At 52.7% G+C, this 19,919-nt stretch overlaps 2 protein-coding genes across 7 annotated transcripts in view; one reads left to right on the top strand and one right to left on the bottom strand.

The window, feature by feature from the left end:
• The window catches only part of ZNF395 (zinc finger protein 395), an 18,049-nt gene extending 8,230 nt beyond the window's left edge, over window positions 1-9,819 (top strand). For all 5 annotated transcript variants that reach the window (XM_030491023.1, XM_030491025.1, XM_030491021.1 and 2 more), the window contains 8 exons: window positions 1,043-1,272; window positions 1,650-1,762; window positions 2,488-2,723; window positions 2,842-2,942; window positions 3,989-4,253; window positions 5,015-5,107; window positions 5,325-5,428; window positions 5,617-9,819. In XM_030491023.1, coding sequence (XP_030346883.1) covers window positions 1,043-1,272; window positions 1,650-1,762; window positions 2,488-2,723; window positions 2,842-2,942; window positions 3,989-4,253; window positions 5,015-5,107; window positions 5,325-5,428; window positions 5,617-5,728 — 1,254 coding nt within the window. In that variant the 3' untranslated portion in view covers window positions 5,729-9,819. The remainder of the gene's footprint in view (window positions 1-1,042; window positions 1,273-1,649; window positions 1,763-2,487; window positions 2,724-2,841; window positions 2,943-3,988; window positions 4,254-5,014; window positions 5,108-5,324; window positions 5,429-5,616) is intronic.
• On the bottom strand, window positions 7,013-19,919 carry PNOC (prepronociceptin). Of its 2 annotated transcripts, none has more exons than XM_030491027.1 (4): window positions 19,839-19,919; window positions 15,964-16,100; window positions 11,981-12,478; window positions 7,013-10,808 (listed from the first exon to the last, which is right to left on the bottom strand). In XM_030491027.1, exons 2-3 carry the CDS (start codon window positions 16,081-16,083, stop codon window positions 12,005-12,007), a joined length of 594 nt encoding a protein of 197 aa, XP_030346887.1. In that variant the 5' UTR covers window positions 16,084-16,100; window positions 19,839-19,919; the 3' UTR covers window positions 7,013-10,808; window positions 11,981-12,004. The 2 variants fall into 2 exon arrangements, with proteins under 2 accessions (XP_030346887.1, XP_030346886.1); XM_030491026.1 differs by having other exon boundaries at window positions 12,052-12,478.

The raw sequence follows: 19,919 nt of genomic DNA, 5'->3' as shown, positions 1-19,919 counted from the left end.
GCTGCTGCGAACGGCATAAAAATAGCAATGGGGTACCTGTGCCAGTGGCTGTAAAGCTGAAGGAGATGTTGGCTCCTTGTGCTGTGTGTGGTTCATGGAGAAGTCTTGCTCCTTGTTCTCAGAAAGCAGGGTCAGGGTCTTCTGTGTCTTGATCTTTGCGCTGATCACTGTAACCCTGGTCCCACTGCAGGTGGCTTTTTCCACCCTGGTACTTCTGCTGGAGGTCCCACCTGAGATCGTCTCGCGTGCTCCTCCCCAGTCAGGGTATGGGGGTGTGTGTCCATCCCGTGTTGGCTCCTTGGTACAACACCCATGGTACTTCCATAAAGAGATGTTCGTGTTCCTATGAATAGCCAGAGACACATGTAGTGTCTTTCAGCCAGGTACATTTCCACTAACAGAAATAGGTTCATGGGTGGTAGTGGTGGGAAGCTGCCCATCAGGAGGAGTTTGGGACTCTGAAGAGGGACGCGAGGTGAGGTTTGCACATGTCCTTCCTGTGTCTGAGGAGTTGGAACTGGAGGATCCAAGGTGTGCATTCAGGATCACTTCAGCCAGGAAACCTCTGTTCCCCTGCCCTCTATGGCTTTTAATCTACGTACTTTGCCGGGGCATGTAATAATTGAGGGACTCCTTGCAGTAGGATGGCATGAGAACATAGCCAAAGCAAACAAATTCATTGGAGAAAAGTCCACCCAGAGTGTTGACACTCAGAGGTGGCTGATACTGGCTCAGGAAATCCCTCAACTTGGGATTGCCAGAGTCAGGGACCTTGTGTCTGGGAAGAGCAGATCTCTTGGTGGTGGGGTTGGGATGAACCCTGGCCAGCCCTTTGGTTTCCTGTGAGAGCAGTCTGAAGTCCAAGCTTTTCATGACAGGCTCTGGCTTCACCCTGAAGCCTTCTGTGACCCCTTCTGCTGGAGAAGGAGGAGGAGGGGCAGCAGGCAGCTGGCAAAGGCTTGCTTGTGCTATGGCAGGACATCCCCCAGCAGCAGCAGGGCAACGGGTGGCACCAACAAACCGCCCCTCATGTCATTTTCAGGTCCTCATCACCTACAATGGGCAGGAGTGCACCGGCTTTGTGGAACAGCACAACACGCTGAGCGACAAGATGAAGGTGCTGATGCCAGAGCAGGGCTTGCAGGCGTGCTGGAGGGTGCAGGATGTGCCGCCGGCCGCGCTCCAGCCCCCTACCCTGCCTGCAGCTGGTGGTCCCACCCCTGCTGAGCTGCTGCAGAGATCCGTGTCCAGCAACATCGATGTGCCCAAGAGGTTCGTGCCTTTGGCTGGTGGGATTTCACTTAGGTGGGAGAGGGGCTCTGGGCGACTGTGGCAGCGCTCATGCTTGGTTTTATGCCAACAGAGCGAGTGGTGATGCTGGGGATATATCTGCCTTCCCACCATGGGATTATCCAGAGCATGGTTAAATTTAGGATTAAGGGGATTTTAAATTTTTTTTTCCTCCAAATGGGAAGAAAACATCCTTCCCAGTGACTTGAAAATGAGTCCGTCTATGGAGGGAGGCGGTGGGAGTGAACCTGTGCTGCTACTGCAGGTTGTGTTGCCCTATGGGTGCCCTGTGGGTCATACCTGGACTGTTTCTCTGCCTTTTCCTCTGCATGTGTCGCATCTCTCCCCTCTTGGTGCAGGAAAGCTGATGCTGCTGTGGAAATGGATGAGATGGTGGCAGCCATGGTGCTGACGAGCCTCTCCTGCAGCCCTGTGGTGCAGAGCCCTCCCGCCGGCGAGAGCGGCATCCCCCGTGAGTATGCTTTTAAAAATACACATATATAAAAAAGAAAAAACATCTGAAAGAAAAGGAGACGTGGAAAAATGTGCTGAGCCCTTTGGATCTCACTGCTGGGGCTCTTGCCGGCTGCATTCATTTTTTTTGTTCCTGTTGTTGAAGAGTTGCCGGCACAGGGATGCTGCTGGGCTGGAGGTGGCCGGGGAGCAGCACCAGGGTCACAGCAGAGCCCACAGGTGTCAGCACCAGTTGGGGCTGAGCGAGCTGTGATGCCCCTGGCAGCGTGGTGTGGGTTACCCTGCTCTTCGCAGCCGTCCTGGGGGGCCAGGGAGCCCCGTGCAGGAGTCCCAGACTGGGGAGCACCGCCCGGTCGCTCCTTTTTTTAGAGGCAGTTTCATTCCCAAGGGGTCAAATGCAGCCGGAGGGATAAAAATAGCTGTTTGGAGCTGTGGGAAATGTGCGTGCCCTGGTGCTGGCTGCTCGCTGTGTGCTGGCTGTGCCTGCAGGATTGCACTGATGCCAAGGAGCATGGGGAGGGGAAGCAAGGGATAAACAACTAATAATTGGGAGCTGACACTGAGCAAAGGTGCGAAGGCTTCACCTTGCCAGGTTTTAACAAAATAAATTGATTTAGGTGAACTGTTGTTGTGAGTGATCCAGTCTCAGGGCTGGTCTCTGGCCTGGGGCGGGGGGTTGGTTGGCCCTGAGGTGACGATGGCACATGTGTCCCCTCCCTGCAGCCTCACGGGCAGTGTGTGATCCATGGAAGGAGAGTGGCGATGTCTCAGACAGCGGCAGCAGCACGACCAGTGGGCACTGGAGTGGGGGCAGCGATATCTCCACCCCTTCACCTCCCTACCCTGCTGGAAGCCCCAAGTACTCCAGCGAGAGCATGAGCTCTCCCCAGGTGGATGATGGCTTTGAGACCGACTCTGACCCCTTTCTCCTCGATGAACCTGCTCCACGCAAGAGAAAGGTACTGCTGCCGTGGCAGGGTGTCCCAACACCGGTAGGGTGGCTCGAGCTGAGCCGGCATCCTGTTAGAGGGGGTGCTGCTACCGGGCAGGGAGCGACATAGGCTATCTCTCCACCAGAACTCGGTGAAGGTGATGTACAAGTGCCTCTGGCCAAGCTGTGGCAAGGTCCTGCGCTCCATTGTCGGCATCAAGCGGCACGTCAAGACCCAGCACCTTGGGTAAGACAAAGATTTCACCTTCTTAATCCCTCCCTGATCACCGAAGCCTTGTGTCCTGCTGATGTTGTAATCCGTAATTCCTGCAGCAAATATTCCCAGTGTCAGATATACTGGCCTCTCTGCACTGAGTTTGGCAGTTCTCAGCCATGTTGCAAGAACCACTTTTGTATGTGTCTCCACCTTCAGGGAGCCCAGGGCTCTCTGGGAGGTGCAGGAGCCCCATTTGGGCTTTGGGATTGCCCAGCTTGGGTGTGCATTTTTTACTGGGATAGTTTGGATCACTTGTGAGCTCTGGGCACATGCAGACAGGCGCCAGCCCCACTGGGTTTCACAAGGGATGCTGGCCAGAAAGCTGTGCCTCCTGCGGCCGTTGTGTCTGGCATGGGCACCCACATGCCATTGCGGTGGTGGCTGCCCCTTTGGCATTTTGTTTTGCTTTGTCCTGATCTCTGAATTCCCCCAAAATACGAGGTGGCGAGGGTGTGGGGGTCACTTTGCTGTGCTTTGCTACTGTGGGCCTGTGGCACTTCGCACTGCAACCTCAGTTTTCTCATGCTTTTGTCTATGTTCTCCAGTGTGGGGTTTTTTCTCTCCTGCCTTGCAAACATGAACACTGGGAAGTGCCAGGATAGAAGGGCTGTGATGCAGTGGGCAGCGCTGGACTGCCATCCAGTGCCGGCTGGATAAACATGCTGGGAAAATAATCAACAGGACTTCAGGGCTGTTTCCTGCTGGGTGAAGCGCAGGGCGTCATCTGCAGCTGTGCTAAGTGAACTTGATTAGAAATGAGCAGGGGATTCTCAGTGGTGCCTGGTCAATATGCCAGTTTTTTTTAAAGGCCCGGGAAGACGTATTGATCTTCCTTGGAAACGTGAAGTGCTGCTGCAGAGGCAGTGGCTGTTGCTGATCACAGCTGATGTGTTGCTTTGGAGTCTGAGAGTGGAGCTGGGAAGACAAGATCGCTCTTCCCCTGCGAAGTCAGGGGCCACTCACCTTGATGGAAGCAGGGCTGCCTTTTCACTGATGTTCCCCTTTCCTCCCGGCAGGGACAGCGCAGACTCCGACCAGCGGAAGCGAGAGGAGGATTTCTACTACACTGAAGTGCAGGTGAAGGAAGAGCCAGCACCAGAGGTGGCTGCCACCACCAGCCCTATATCCACATCTGCCCCCATCATCATCCAGCAAGCCCTGGCGAAGCCAGAGGCGCTGCTGGTGGAGCAGCCAGTGCTGGAGCCCGCCCTGGCCAGCAGTGCCCTAAGCCAGTCTGCCCCCAGCTCCTTCTGGCACATCCAGGCGGATCACGCCTACCAGGTGAGCTGGTGGCATCTCCTGGGGATGGGTCATCTCCTGAAATCTCGGCAAAGGGCAGGTTGTGATCCTGGTTTTGCTGCAAGTCCCTGCTGCAGCAGGGACATTTCATTGCCACTCCCACATTGGAGGGGCTTTGGTGCCAGTGTAACACTATCCCCTGCCTGGCTGTCCTTCAGCCCTTGAGTAACCAGCTTCATTAACGCCTGGTTGAGTGGTTTATGTGCTCCTGCCACAGCTCCTTGGCTGGGGTGAAGCTGCTGGCCTCTGTTCCCGTGCAGTTACCCCGTGCTGGTATGCAACACGCCCTTCTGCCGGCAGATAACCGGCACTGGAATGCAGCCGCGCCGGATCATGCATGTCTCTGCTGCACGCTTGTTGCAGAGGGCACAAGCTGTGAGGCACAGGAAATCTGGGCACCTGGAGTGGTGGCCCTGTGGGCACTGTGGGCCAGTGGTCCTCGTCGCAGGGGCTTCTTGAGAGCAGAGTGCTTTTCTGGAGCTGCCAGCTAGTGCAGGGACAGGGTATATAGATCCATAAGCTGCAGGTATATCCATTCCTGTCCCGGGGAAAGGATATGATGTGCCCCATGTTAGCAGGATCCAGCACTGGAGGGGAGCTTGCATGGGGCTTTCCATCCTGCCCCAGGGCTTGCAGTTTGTGGGTGCTGTAGGCTGGTCTTTGCAGGGAGATGAATGCCTGTGGGCCACACACAGGAAGTGGGGGCCCCTGAGGCAAATGCTGATCCCTCTTTTCCCCCACAGGCATTGCCCTCAATCCAAATTCCAGTGTCCCCCCACATCTTCACCAGCATCAGCTGGGCCACTGCCACCTCAACCCTTCCGTCCCTGTCACCGGTGAGTCCTGCATGTGTTTCCCTTTCATCCTTTCGGGCGGCAAGGTTGGGCTGGGAGCTGAAGGGGGACCTTGTCTTTGCTTTATTGCTCCCTACTTAAAGCATCCAGATTTGGGGACCGGGGACATGTCTCCCACTGCCCTGTTGCAGCACCCAGGGGCTGCACAGCAGGGGGACTGCATCATCCTGCATGCCCTTCAACACCTGATTTCCCACAGGTGCGGAGCCGGTCACTCAGCTTCAGTGAACCCCAGCCACCGACGCCAATGCTCAAGTCCCACCTGATCGTCGCCTCACCACCCAGGGTGTCCATCGGCACCAGGTGAGGGTCCCTCTGGCCACAGGGGAGCAGAGGTGGAGCCCATCAGCAAAGGGATCTTCTCATGCAGCTCTGCTAAGGTGTACTGGAGCGATGCTCAGCTGCTGTTCCAGGGCCTTACCCCTTTGATGCATGACCCAAGTTCTGCAACAAGTCGATAAATGTCATTTCTTGTTTTCCCCCTTTTACAGGAAAGTCCGCGGTGAAGCCAAAAAGTGCCGTAAGGTTTATGGCATCGAGCACCGGGACCAGTGGTGCACAGCCTGCCGGTGGAAAAAAGCCTGCCAGCGCTTTCTGGACTGAGCGCAGCACTGCCGTGCCGCGTCCCTCCCCTGCTCCTACCCGGGAGCACCGGAGTCCCTCACTGCTGCAACCAGGGACCTTGGAGGTACCTCCTGCAACCCCAGAAGATGCCTCCAGAGCTGCGTGTAAATTCCTCCTCCTGTATATTGTACATCTGCTGGGTTTGCTCTGTTTTTAAAAAACCTTTTCCAACTTCTTTCTTTTTTTTTAAACCTGGAGAATATCTCCCTTTGTACGGTAAAAGCTGGGGCTGGGAGGGAAGGAAGCTGGTTCCTCAGGGTTCACAGGAGATTGTAGGTGATTTGGGGACCAAAGAGCTTCTTGCATTTCCCAGATCAGCCCTAAAATCTCCCAAACTGCCACAGCATGGCTGGGGTGAGGCGTCAAGGCAGCTTCCCATGTCCTTTGACTACCTATGAAAGTGCAAATCCCTTGTACCCTTTAAGGGAGGGGGTCTGTAACAATTCTAGCTTTAAGAAAGAAAATGCCATTGGGTTGCTGCAAACCAGGCGGGAGCCGTTCTCGGGACAGGGTTGGAGGGTTCTCTCCCCCTGTGCATGTAGTCTTTGCTCAGGTCACATCACACCGGTGGCTTGAGCCTGCACATGCCTCCAGTCAGTTCCACCGTGTCGTTTTTGGAGATGTCTTGGGAGGGGGGAAACATCCAAAACACTTTAATCGGGAAAACTATGAGAATTTTTAAGGCAAAACCTACATTTTAGGCTTTGTAAGTCTGCTTAGCTCCATGACAAAACCAGGTTGTGGTGCTCGCGGTGTCTTTCAAAATGAGGCTGAGCAATTTTACTCTTTTGTAAATTAATGATTCCACCAGTAAAGGCAGCTGGGAGGCCTGGGAAGGCCAAATACTTCAATATTGGTTTTTGAATCCCATCGAGCCTGGTGGCAGTCAGTTTTCTGACTTCCATCCTTTAAAATCTATATTTACCCAGTTGAAATTGCTGGTGCTTTCCTGTTACTGTCTCTGCTGTCTCTGCTCCACCAGCAGCACTGGCAGGGCATTGTGCTTGGTGTCAGACTAGGATGCATGTGGCCCCGGAGCCAGATTCCCTGCCGCTGATTTTCTCCCCTCGCTGGGGCAGGCAGCTCTTTGCATTTGTAGTACTTTTTTGCTGCGTTTTTGATAATCACAGTCTATAACCTGCAGCCATCGAGCCGAGAGCGGTCCCCGCACTCAGCTTGAGCCGGGGGTGGTTTTAAGGACTGCGCCACAACCCAGCTTTTCTTATAGAAGCAAATCAAGTGGCTGAGAGAGTCTGGTATTGCTCCCAGATCGCCATGAACCCTGCTGCTGTAGGGATCAGGTGGGCAGGCGAGGCGGGTTGAGATCCATTTATACGTATTCCTGGTGCTTGTCAATGTGTTTGGGTAGTTTGTGTTCGTTTCTACTTCTGTACATGTAAACAGTGTATTATCCTGCAGCCTGATCTCTCTGGTATCCAACTGGCCAATGCAAAATTTGGCCACTGGAAAGCCAGAGGGAAACACCCCAGGCAGGGAGTGACCCCGCGGGGTTTCATCCCTGGGTGTATCTGGGCACACTGGCTCAAATCCCAGGAAGAGAAGCGGTTTGGCTCCTTTGGCCGCTTGTTCAGGCTCCCATTCCTGCTGGAGTGCAGTGTTAGGAGTGAAATGTCAGGAAAAGCCATTCCCACTTCTGTCAGCATGTGTGCCGAGCCTTTCAGGAAGGGCGCTGGAATGTTGGGGCACAGGGTTTTGGTGATGCCGGTGGCTCTGGAGAAGCGAGCCGGTGCTTTGGGAAGTGCACGCAGCGCCTCGCTGTGTTACTATTTTTCAAATATTTTTAAAAATTGGACTTGAAGCAGCGGAAGAAAAGAAAAAAAGGTGGATTTGTGCATTCCTCAGGCCACCTTTGCCTCCACAACACAGAGACCAGACAGGACTGGAGATTCTATTCCTTGCTTTTTATGCCCTTTCCACCCCAAATGAGATGGGACAGAGCCAGATCTCTGGTGGCACTGGCCAAGCATGGCTCAGCTCCCGCTGCTCCCAGCTCAGTCACTCTGGGAATCATGAAACCAAGCCATCAGGGTGCAGCACCACCTCTTCCCGCCGCACACAGCACTTACTGCCCAGCAGCGGTGCTGACCTGGCATCGGAGCAGTTCAGCTTGGTGCCGTTCTATCAGGGGTGCAGGTACAGCTGCTTTTCCGAGGGCTGCTGCGGTACGGACAGAGCTGAGCAGGGTTGTCCCTAATGCTCATGGCGCTTTTCAGTTGGGTTTTTATTTTTAATGGAGAAACTGGTGCAGGGTGGGTTGATTTTAGTTTTTTTTCCTTCTGGTTTGGGAGTATTTTGGAATTTTTACACTTTAAAGCAGAAAAACCTTCTCGTATTTTTGCAGAAATGACAGCAGGCTTCCACCGGGATGGTTAGCATTGGATAGATATTTTTATAAATATTTTTTCCTCTTTATTATTTCCCTTTCCTTTTATTTTTTAACTCGCTTCCAGCCACCTCCCAACTGTTGGACTTTTCCTCCCGACACTTGAGTCTCGCTGGTCTCAAGAAAACTCCTCTTCAGCCCCAGCCGTGACACATAAATCCCGTGTGGAGAGTTTTCCCTCATCCCTGTGACCGTCTCCCAGCGCATGTATATGTATGTACATAGGAACCTCTTAATTGGGCACTAATTAGAGGCTGCTCCCCCTTCTCTGCCAGGACACATGGCTGGTGGGGGTAGCTGGACCCCGACTGGCAAAGTGAGTGTGTTCAGTGCAGGGTGACACCACGTTGTGACCGCTGCCATCAGTGGGGACTGCAGGGTGCTGTCACAGGGGAACTTGGCCTTGTGGCCGTGCCACCGGCCAAGCGGGGACGATGCTGGGTCGAGTGAATTTTCTGTCGTCTTGGAGCTTTTTTAGCTGTCTTCCGAGTATTATTTTTATTGTAAAAAAAAAAAAAAACAACCCCAAAAAAAAACCCCACAAAAGAGAAAAGAGGGGAAAAAAAAGTTAAAAAAATAAGAATGTGAAATGTAATTTTTACAGCAGCAATATGAAATATATTTTATAAGAAATAAAAAGAAAAGTTGCCTGATGCCTCGCTGGCTCTGCCTTGTCTTTGCAGCCCCAGTGTCACTCCCAGTGTCCGGGGGTGCTCCCGTGTCCCCCCCATACGGCGGTGGCAGCACTACCACGGCTGCTCAGCCTCAGCCGGAGAATTCTTGTGGCACAAGCCTTCGTGGCACCACTAGATAGCAGTGTCTGCCCGCTCCTCCTGCGGCAGCAGGTGCTGCGCATCCTTCTTTTGTTGTGCTTTTTCCCCCAAATAGACCAAATCCAGCAAGTTTTGAACCCGATATGTGCTAGACCCGTGTGGTTTATGCGCAGGGGGGGCTCAGCGGAGTCTTGGGGCCTCCCGACGTTGAGCTAAGTTGCTTTTTGATGCAAAACCCCTTTGATAACTTGATTTTATCGGGGTTTTTTAATGCGTGTGGAGGTGAAAGAGGAACGGGAAAAGGGGAAATAAAGTAGAGAGAGGAAGGGGCTGGGGACTGTGGCGATGTCGCTCCTCTCTCCACATCTGGGGGCTTCTGAGAGCAGAACCTGTCTGATTTCCAGTTGGGCCAGGGATGCTGGGGGCTCTGGGTGCTGGTGCCCTCATTATCCCTATGGAAAAGGGTTGTGGGTGGGATGGAGCCAGGCAGGAATTCCCTTTCTAAAACCCTAAAATCACTCCCAATAACTCCCCAATCCATCCCATTTTTGGTTAAGGGGCGTGTGTGTGACACCACCACCCTCTAAGTGCCGATTCCACCATCCTGTTCCGCAAATAACACAAACGTACCAAAATCTCCCTTTTTTTTTCCCCTCTAAACCTAAATTATTCCGCAGCAGAGCAGGGTGATGCAGCAGAGCAGGGTGATCCAACATCCCCCATGGCTGGGAGGGGGGGGGGGGCACAGCAGGGACCTGCTCCACAGGCATTGACGGTCGCCAGTCGCAATAATATCGTAGAAACAGTAAACTAATTTATTAATCCTTTTGCTATGTACAAGTTTAATGGAGAAATCTTTGTATGAAACAATTAAAAAGAACAAGATCTTGGGATTACTTTTTTTTTCCATTTTTTTTTTTTTCCTTTTCCATAGGGATTATTATATTCTATTTGTTTTGTACAAACAGTGAAGGGCAGCGCTGCGGGTGAGACCCGGGTGAAGTCGCTCCCGGGATATGCTTTTATTGTCTTAGTTTGTTTTAGGGGGGGAGCAAATTAGGCAGGAGAACCGATCAGCTCCCACGATTCTCCTGGGAGCGACACGGAAAAACCGCGTCCTGGCGCGGGGACTGGGACACTATGCATGCCAAGGGGAGGACACGAGGAGGATGCGCGCACGGTTGGTGGTGCTGAGCAAAGAAGTCAACCCCAGAGGCATTAAAAAGCAAGGAAAACACTTTAAAAAATGGGGGGAAATTAAAAAGGGGAAAAATGAAAAACAAATGAGACATTTCCAGGTGGTTTCTGGGTGCAGGGGTTGGAGCTGGTCACTGCTGTGGTGGCCATCAGGTTGGGCGTGCGGGGATGGAGCCCAATGGGACGTGACCCCTTGGCATTCCCCATCCAAAAAGTTGGGAAGAAATCCTGTGGGAAGCAGAAAGCCCCAACCAGGGAATGCCAGCACTGCTGGGAAGGCACCAGGAGTGTGGGATGGGATGGTTTTCACTGGATCCAGCATGGCTTTTTGACAGTGGCCAACGCAAAAAGAAAACCAAAAAAAACCCCAAAATCCAGATATTTTTTTTTTTGCAAAATTCACCTTTTTTCCTTATTTTGCTCAAATTCCCGCCCGTTCCCCCATGCTCTTCTCCCGCCCTCCCCGCGGCATCTCACTCCCGTCACCGGTGGAGGCCGAAATTCGTTGGGTCCCGGCTTAAATCTGGCTTTAGTGAGTGAAGAGCAAAGTGATTTTTCTGCCCGCGTGCGAGCCTGAAGCGCTTTGGGGTCCGTCAGAGGGAGGATGGAGGCTGCTGGGGTGGACAGGAGCAGGGTTAGTTTTGCCTGTGCCTGGCGGAAGGTGCTGGGATGCGGTGCCGGAACGCTATAAAAAATAAAAAAAATAGAGAAAGGAAAGGGAAAAAAAAAAGGGGGAGGAAAAAAAAAAAAAAAGGAAAAATAATGGGGAAAGAAAAAAGGGAAAAAAAAGGAGCTGAGCCGCGTGGAGGGAGCAGGGGCTCCCCAGGGGCTGCGGAGTAAGGGTGCATCCCCTAATTTAGGGAGATGCCACCCAGGGGAGGGGAAAAAAGGAAAAAGAAATAAAAAAAGGGGGAAAAAATAAAATTCTCCCAAATTCACAATTTGGGGGGTGGGGATGGGGATGGGTGGTCTCGGCAGCTGGAGGGGCAGGGGGCTGTGAGCACCCCGAGAGGGATGGGAGAACATGCTGCTCCCAGGGGCAGAGGGTCAACCCACTGCTCAGTTTGGGAACGTGGAGCTGGAGCGTTTGGGGAGGATTATTTAGTGTCTAAATGGAAGAGGTTCCACTTTATTTTAATTTATATGAATTTATTATTTTAATTTATATTTATTTTAATTTCATATTTATTTTTTTAATTTAAACCATTTAAATAATTTATTAAAAAATCCAAAATTTTTTTCATTTTTCAGATTTATTTTAATTTTCCAGATTTTTTAAATTTAGTTTACTTTTTATTTTAAAATATTTATTTTTTTAAATTTAACTGTGTTTTTAAAATTATTTTAATTTTTCACTTTTTGAAATTTATTTTGATTTTTTATATTTAGATTTTATTTTATTTTTCCATTTTAAAAAAACAATTTCACTTTTTTCTTTAAAAAATGATTTATTTGTTCACGTTTTAAAAATTTGTTTTAGTTTTGAATTTTTAAAAGTTCTTTTAATTTTTCATTTTTAAAATTTATTTTAATTTTTCAATTAAAATAAATCTTAATTTGGTTTAGGGGATTTGTACATGCTTTGGAGGGGGGGCGCTGAACCACCCTTCAAACCTACTTGGTGTGGAGGACAACACCCTTCTGCCCATCCTCCCCAGCCGGGGGGGAAGCTGACAGCAAAGGACCTTTCCCCGCGCACCCTCCGGATGCCGAGATGCCGACAGCCGCCCTCAGCATCCCTCCCTGGTCTCTATTTTGCCATTTACAAATTAATTTTGTTTGGCTCCCTTTTTAATTTGCACCCATGGACATGTGGAGGAGGGGGGTAGAGGGTTGACTTTTTTGGCCATGGCGGACCTAGCCGGGCGGCGCGGGTCTCCGTTAGATCTCGTTGTGCTCGCTGATGCCGCCGGCAATGTCGTACTCACTGGAGCGGGGCGACATGCCCAGGTACTGCTTCAGGAACTCGCTAAACCTCTTCTGGTTGTTCCACTTCCTCGCCGACTTGCGGACCCCGATGAAGCCCCCGTACCGCTTCTGCACCCCCCTGGCCGTCGGTGCCGGCCACGAGCCACGTATCCCCCGTGGGAAACTGCTGAGTCGTTGGGAAATGTCCTCCGGTGGCTGCAGGAAGGCTCCCGGCGCCGTTTCGACACCTTCATCTTCGGCCTCCTGGCGCCGCAGCAGCTCGCTTACCTGCAGCGGGCTCACCGGCACTGCTGCCACCGCATCATGCCAGGGATCGCCAGCGTCCTGGAGTTCGCGGGGCCGCGGGGCAGGGTGGCCAGCGGCAGCGGCACACAGCTCCCAGGTGGCCCGTGGCACAGCTTCGCCTTCGCACTCCAGGATGCAGACCTGCACAGGAGACATGGGGATGGGTGTCAGATGAGGTTTGGTCCTCCCAGAACTATGGGGCACTGGGCAGTGGTGTACCCCAATGCTAGGTGCTCTGGCCTCCCCCCAATTCCAGCCTGTCCAGTGATGCAATGTGTTGGAAGACACCCATCGAAAGGTGCCAGCAGCTCATCAGCCCTTGCCTGGCCTCATGCAGTGGCCTTCTAAATCCTTCTCCTGGGCTCCCAGAGATGGTGGCGGTGGAGATGCTGGGGAGCCATGGCAGCTGCTCACCATTCCTCTCCAGATGCTCTGCTGCTTCCTGGATATGCTCCATACTTCTCTGTTGATATTCATGCTCCCATTCCACCACCCCACGCTCCACACTGCTGGACCTTTAGCTGGGCACAAGGCCAGAAAATCACTCAGCGATGGGATGGCAGAGGTGGGAAGGGACTTCTGGCATTGCTCAGGGACAGGACTTTGCTCTTCTCCCTGTTGAATTTCATGAGGTTCCTATTAGCCCACTTGTCCAGCCTGGCAAGGTGCCTCTGGATGGCAGCATGACCCTGTGGTCTACCATTTGCACCTCCCAGCTCTGCATCATCTGCTAATTGCTGAGGGTGCATCTGCCACATCATCTCAGTCATTAACGAAGATGTCAAGGTCCTCCATGTTTCAGTCCACCTCACTGCCTGTTTATCTATCTTCTGCTTCAGCAGCTTGCCTATGAGGATGTCATGGGAGACAATGCCAAAGTCTGATGAAAGCCAAGACAAGCTGGTTGTCTCACTGCAAAAAGCTGTCAGCTTGGTTGTAAATAAATCCTTCATAAATCCTTGCTGGCTACTCCTGATGACCTCCTTGTCTTTCATACATTCAGAAATGCTTTGCAGGATGATGTGCTCCACCACCTCCTCAAGGGCTGAGGTGAAGCTGACCAGCCTGTAGCTTCCCAGATCTTCCTCCATATCTTCCTCAAAGACACATGTGACATCTGCCCCCTCCCAGCCCTCAGAAACCCACCCCAATCACCACATCCCTTCAAAGGCCATCAAGAGCAGCCTCATCAAAAGATGCTCTTTGGCTTCCTCCATGTTCGTGTCTTATCCCTTTCTAAGAGGCCTCATCCACCAAGGCAGGCCACAGACCCAACGCCACTGTGGCATGATAGCCCCGGGTGGGCTGGTACCACTAAACCCAGCACCCAGGGGAAACCATCCAGGAGAAGAACGTAGAAGAACCAAACTAAAAAATACCCAAAGAAACCAGGGCTGGAGGGCCTGGAAGGGAAGGGTTGTCCTCCCTCCTGTTGAAGTGTCTCAATCCTAGTATTAGCTTCATGGTGAGCTTAATACCAACTGGGGGAGCCCATGCTGAAGCACATCACTGTGTCTTATTGCTGCAGACCATCACCAACACCAGAACCTTTGCAAAGACTCTCCTCACCATGGGTTCATTAGCTTTGGCAAGCGGGGGGTGCTACAAGTCCCAGTGCAGTGTCTCAGGGCTGCAGCTCAAGCACGTGGCTCTGCAGCAATTGGTTATTTCCACTCCTGAGGGCAGCCAGGCTCTTCAGACAGGCAAAAGAAAAACAGTTGTCCTAAAGTGAGGTGGTGATAAGGGTCCTTGTGGACACACCAAGTGTATGCTTTGCTGAGCCAAGATCCTGTCCTGGGATCTCCAAGGCTTTGGCAAGGTCTACGGCTGCTGGGCAGTGCCCTGGCAGTGCCCCACGTTGGAGATGAGAGGTGATGGATCACACTCAGGTAACAGCTCTGATGAGCACCAGCTGATAGGCTTCAAGAGGAATTACCTCAGGCATCAGGCTGAGGACCATCAGTGGTCCTGTCACCCATCCAAAAAGCAGCACCATAAACATCCCAGGGTCCTTGGCCATTGTGTTGTGGTCTTCATTCACATGGAAATGGCTTTTGCCACCAGGCCAGCTCACAGAGTTTTGGGAATCCTCAGCAAACACCAGCCAGTGCTCCTCCGTGTCCAGAGATGAAACTACCTGGGGATGCTCCTTCCAATCTTCAGTTGGCATTAGTGGTGCCACCATGGGTTTACACCGTCCCTAGATGACTCTGGGGTACCAGGACGTAGGTGATTCATCCATATCTTGAAGACTAGCTCCACCAGCTGTCCCTGTTCTGCCCTGGCAGCTGTGATGCTGGTGCAGACATGCCTGCAACTTCAGGGGGATCTCCTATTTCTACCTCTGAAGGATGGATCAGCCACATCACTGATGGGACTTCCTTGGCTATTGCTTTGGAAATGGTGGACGATTGTATCAAATCCCACCACGATGCTTCTTCCAGCTCAAACTGAGCCTCGAAAGACCCCCGGTTCCTCTGCTTCTGGTTCAAACCACTCCTGCTTTGAGGTACAACCTTGCATGGACCCATGAACCACCAACATTCCCATCTCTCCATCTTGCTGGCCAGGGAAAACAGAGCAAAATGCAGCTCCAGAAGCAGGACCAGGCAGGAAGGCGGGGGCTGCAGAGACACTGGTGCCTTCAGACTGCAAAACAACATTTTGGTGCAAAACCAGGGCAATCACCCCCCAAAACTTGGTAGCAGTGACATGGGAATGCAGTAGGCTTTGCCAGCAACGAGGTGGCACTGGAGTGGCTCCACCATCTCCACAGAGCCCTGGAACTCTCTGGTCCCTCCTGATTTTTCAGGGATATTTGCCAGCCCTGGGGGCTTCCTGATCTGCCAGCTCCTTTTGGGTGGACGTCTCAACCTGCCATGATTTATCATTGCTTATAAACTGGTGAGCAGGCAGGGAGGAAGCAATGGATGATCCCACAGGAGTGGAGGGGCAGCGGGAGGGAAAGAAACGCTGCTGGCTAGGGCACAGCCACAGCTCAGCAGGGGGCAAAAGAAAGGATTAGGGGCTGAAATAAAAAACCAAACAAAAATGCTCTTTAATAGCTCTTTCCATCCAGTGTTGCAGGCAAATCAAGACGGTGAGAGGGTCTGCGGGGTGCTTGATGCCCGGCCCCCCAAAACACTCTGCTTCACCAGCCATCTGCAAAGCCAGTCCCATCCTGATGGGGCTCAGAGGGGGATTTTGGTGGCTTCTTGGAGGAGGGGGTGATGGTTGGCGGGGGTCAAGGGTTGGTGTACAGTGGGGAGAGTGATGTTGCAAGCCATGGGGCAGGAAAGCTGGGGATGCTCAGGGTCTTGGCAACCCTCTTGGGACCCTCCTTGAGCCATCACAGCCTTGTCCCCATCACTCCCAGAAGCTGATTTGGGGTCTACACCTTTCTGGATGGTGTCCCTGGGGGGTGCCCAAGGAGGAAGGACAATGATGGCATATGGCAACTTCCCCTCGAGGTTTGGCACTGACCAGCAGCCAAAGCCTCCCCAGACCCCAAACCCCAACCCAGCACAGAGAGGAAGGTGCCCACCCAGTGCAGCAGGGTACAGGGGCTGCTACCCCTGTGGGTGCTGCCCATGGAAGGGGACAAACCAGCAGGCAGAGGGACTTACGAGGACGTCGAAGCTGTCCCGGTAGAGGTGGCGGTCGCAGCGCAGGCAGTCCCCCCGGCAGTCGCCCCGTGCCCGGGCGAAGAGGCAGAGCAGCAGCAGGTCCCAGAGCACAGCCCTCATGGCGGCACCGGCACCGGCTGCAGTGCGGGAGAGGGAAAACCCATCAAGCCAGGGCAGCACCAGCACCACTGAGCCCTGCACCTGCACCGAAAAGTGCCTGTTCTCAGCCCGTCCTCCCTCACCCCAACACAGACACGCGTGTTCCCAGTCTCCCTGACAAAATTATCCTTTCAGGAAAGGAGCCCGGCTGCCTCCTCGTTCTCAAAAACAGATCCGGTGTGCCCCAGCTTGATTTTTTCCAGCCTATCTCATGGCACAAGTCCCGTACAGGGCTTATTTTAGCAGGTGGACGTGTTGGGGAAGCACGTCCCTGGCTGTTCCCTGAACAGGGCGCTCCTTATCCCAGCATCACTGGAGCTGGGTGAGGATGTCCCGCTCCAATTTCCCCTCCTGGTTGTTTCTGGGGTTAGTGCCACACCTATCTCTGGAGGGTTAAGCCATTGCTGCCAGCAGGGATTGCTGGGGTTTGAGCCCACCCAGTGTGGATCAGCAAAGCCAATTCCCAAAGAAGCCCCATGTGTCCTGTCTGGCTTTGCCGATATCACTGACAGGTGGCGATTTAGAGACATGACCAAGGTTGTGTGCTTCCCTCCCAGTTCCTAGAGATTTAGCCCAATGCATTCCCATGGCCATCTGCAAGCAGGTAGGTTGGTCCTCCTGCCCCCCCACCTCGCCCTTATGCCTCTGGGAAAAGGGATCTGACAACCCCACAGTCCTTGGGATCGGGTCCTGGTGCTGCATGGCACTAGGTTTATAAGCCAGCAAGGGCAGGAGATGGAGGTGATGGAGAGGAGCAGGATGGGGAGGTGAAGGTTGGTGCTACACTTGGTGGCACTGAGGTCCCACCACACTGGAGCAGCACCCAGAAACCCCCATACTGGGATGCTCAGAAGTGAGGAAGACCTCGGTGACAGTGGCTTAGCAACCACTGTGCTGCTCCAGTGGGGGGGGTTTCAGGCTGCTTATGGGGGGAGTTTAGCACTTGGACAGGGGGTTCCCGTTCGTTTCCCACCCTGACAAGGCGAGAGGGACAACCCCGCTCTTTGCAATGGAGGCAGAGCACCTGCTGGGGTCTCCAACCAGCATCATGGTCACCTTTCATCCCTGCCAGCCAGGCGGTGACACAGAGCCTCGCAGCTCCTGATTGTCATTTACTGGACGGTACAAGGGGAAGCTGATAAGAGCAGGAATTGAGGCTTAATCTTCATTGAGTCTCATTAAAACTGGCTGGCGGTGTGAGTCAGAGCTTGGCAGAAAGCTCCCAGGAGAGGGCAAGCCCCCCCAAAAAATCACTCAAGCCCAAAATGGGGTTTGGTAGAGCCAGGAAGGGGGCTGCAACTCACCCCCCAGCCCTGTGCCCATGTCCCCAAGAGACATCAAGTCCAATGTCCTGGGCTAAGCAGGTCACATCTGGCTGCGGAGGAGGCTCTGAGATTACGGCTCGGCTTTTCTTCCCGGTTAATTGAAAGATGCTATCGAGCGGGTGGGATGCGGTACCCTGCCAGCATCACTGGCCAGGGCAGGGGTGGGAAAGAGGGAAACAATCCCTCTTTTGTACATCGGTGTGTCCCTCCCAAATTCAACTAGCCCGTTAAAAGGGAAGGACCGAGTGTGGTGGGTTTTTTCTTGGTTCTGCCCTTGGGTTTTTGGGGTGAGGGGGGTTGCAGTGTTGTGGGGTGTTGATGGCATGAAGCCCCTTCCTGAGTTTTACATCCACAGACCCATGTGAAAAAAAGGGATGCCTTTTCTTCCTATTTTCCCCATTTTTTCCCCTTTTCCCCATTTCCCCCCATTTTTTCCTCATTTCCCCCCATTTTTTCCTCATCTCCCCCCATTATTTCCCTTTCTCTGTATTTTGCTCCATTTTTTCTCTGGGAAAACCAAACCTGGGCCCTATTTCCTAAGGGATTCACCACCCGGTCCCACTGCCCTCATATCTGGGGATGCTATCAACCCTGGCACAGGCTGTGACAGCCCCAGTGTCATACCACAGCCACCCCCATAGCTCTTCGGTCACTGACACTGATCCTGGGCATGAACCTTCCTCTTCCTCCCTGAAAACTAAACCTACCCATCCCGGGAGGGGGTGTCAGGATATAGCCACTTCATCTCGCAAAACAGCTTTGGGACCCCCCCACTGCTACAGGCTGCCCCCAGGGTGCATCCTCTGGAGTTTTCAATCCAGTGGAATTACCCTTATTAATATTTTTTGGGAAAAAAAGATGGTTTATTTAGAAATGCAGCCTGCAGTTCAGATAACAGCAAGGTCTGGTTATCCATCAGGACAAGAGGTTTTATTTATTGCTCCGGGTGGGATGATGTGGGAGACACAGCCACATGAAAGGGCTGATGTGGGGGGCAGTGGGAAGGATGTGGAACGTGAATAACCCAAGGAGAAGAGGTGGAAGGGGAAGCAGGTGCTTGCTAAGATGGGTTTTATTCGCTTGATTTGATGCGATTTGGGGTAGGAGCTTACGGGCAGTGCTGGGGAGCTGCTTCCTGCCTCTCCCCAGGGATTGTGCAGCCCCTTTTCCCATGGGAGATACTAACAGTAGGGATTATCCAAGCGATAGGATCGACATCCTTCCCCAAACACCTTTGCAAGGGTTTAAACACAGCGAAGCTCTCGCTTTCCCAGGTCAGGATCAGTCCCGCCACGTGAGGAGCACATTTAAGAGCTCCTCGCTTCCCACTCCTGGAGCGAAACCATCCCAAATTCATGTTTTCCGTGCTAATTCCCACACTGCCCAAAGACAAGGCCTGACCCAGAGGGCAAGAGAGATGTGATGGGGCAGGATCCAGCCCCGCTGGGACCCAGCATTGAAGGAGTCAAAGCTTTTTCCAGCTGAAAAAGCACAATACTGTCCAACAGTGTCCCCCACTGGCACCGGCTAAAATACTTCCCCAGCTCCCCCAAACCCTGGCGATGCCACTTGGCTTTGTGCAGGCAGGTTTTGGGGGGTTTTTAGGGAGAACCAGTGAGATTTGGAGCCGGGGGGAGGGTTGGCTACAGATGCCCAGCGCACGCCAGAAAAATAAGCATTTTCTTTTTTCGAAGCCCCTCAATCAGGTAATTGGCCATAATTGGCCAAAATTAGATGCCGCGGCGTGACTATAAACACAGATGTGGGCTCAAGAGGCTGAGAAAAGCTGTTTAGAGGTAAAAAAGCTCAGGAAGAACATTTCTCCCTGCGTCCCCATGTCTCAGCCATTCATTCCTGCTTTTTTGAGGGAGATTAAAAAAAAAATCAAAGCAACAAATAAACCATTTTCCTCTTTTCTGTGCTTTTTCAGGAGGAAAAAAGGGATTGCTCACAAGCTGGGCATCTCCCGGAGCATCCCGCGGTGGCCCCAGTGAAGTCCTGGCTAGAAAAAAAAGGGGCAAAGATATTGAATGGGGAATGTCGTGGCACGGCAGCTCCCCAAAAAAATCCTGTAAAAAATCCTGCTCATCCCAGAGGAACCCACCATCACCCCGTGGGCTTCCCCCTAGCTTCGGGCAAGTGGCCCATGCCGACTCTTGTTGCATCCCTCCGGCTCCACTCCGGTTGATTTTGGGGCTAGATGGTGAAGCTGAAACTTTTCCTCTTGTGGGATAGAGGGGATGGATTTCTCCCTCTGGGAAGATATTTCATTTAACCCTTAGCAGAGAGGGGAATATCTCTTGGTGAATTGAAGCCGGACAAATAATCCTCAGGCAAAAAAATCCCCAGCCAAGTCCCCCCCAGGATGGAAAATTAAAGCGGATTTCCTACCTGCGGGTGTGCTGTCGGCTGCCGGCTCCTCTGATCTGTGACTTCCCCGGTGCCTGTGCCACGGTGGTATATATAGACGGT

Source organism: Strigops habroptila, chromosome 6 (genome assembly GCF_004027225.2).
Source record: "Strigops habroptila isolate Jane chromosome 6, bStrHab1.2.pri, whole genome shotgun sequence".
Taxonomy (NCBI): Eukaryota; Metazoa; Chordata; class Aves; order Psittaciformes; family Psittacidae; genus Strigops; species Strigops habroptila.
This window is presented reverse-complemented; position numbering and strand designations above follow the sequence as displayed.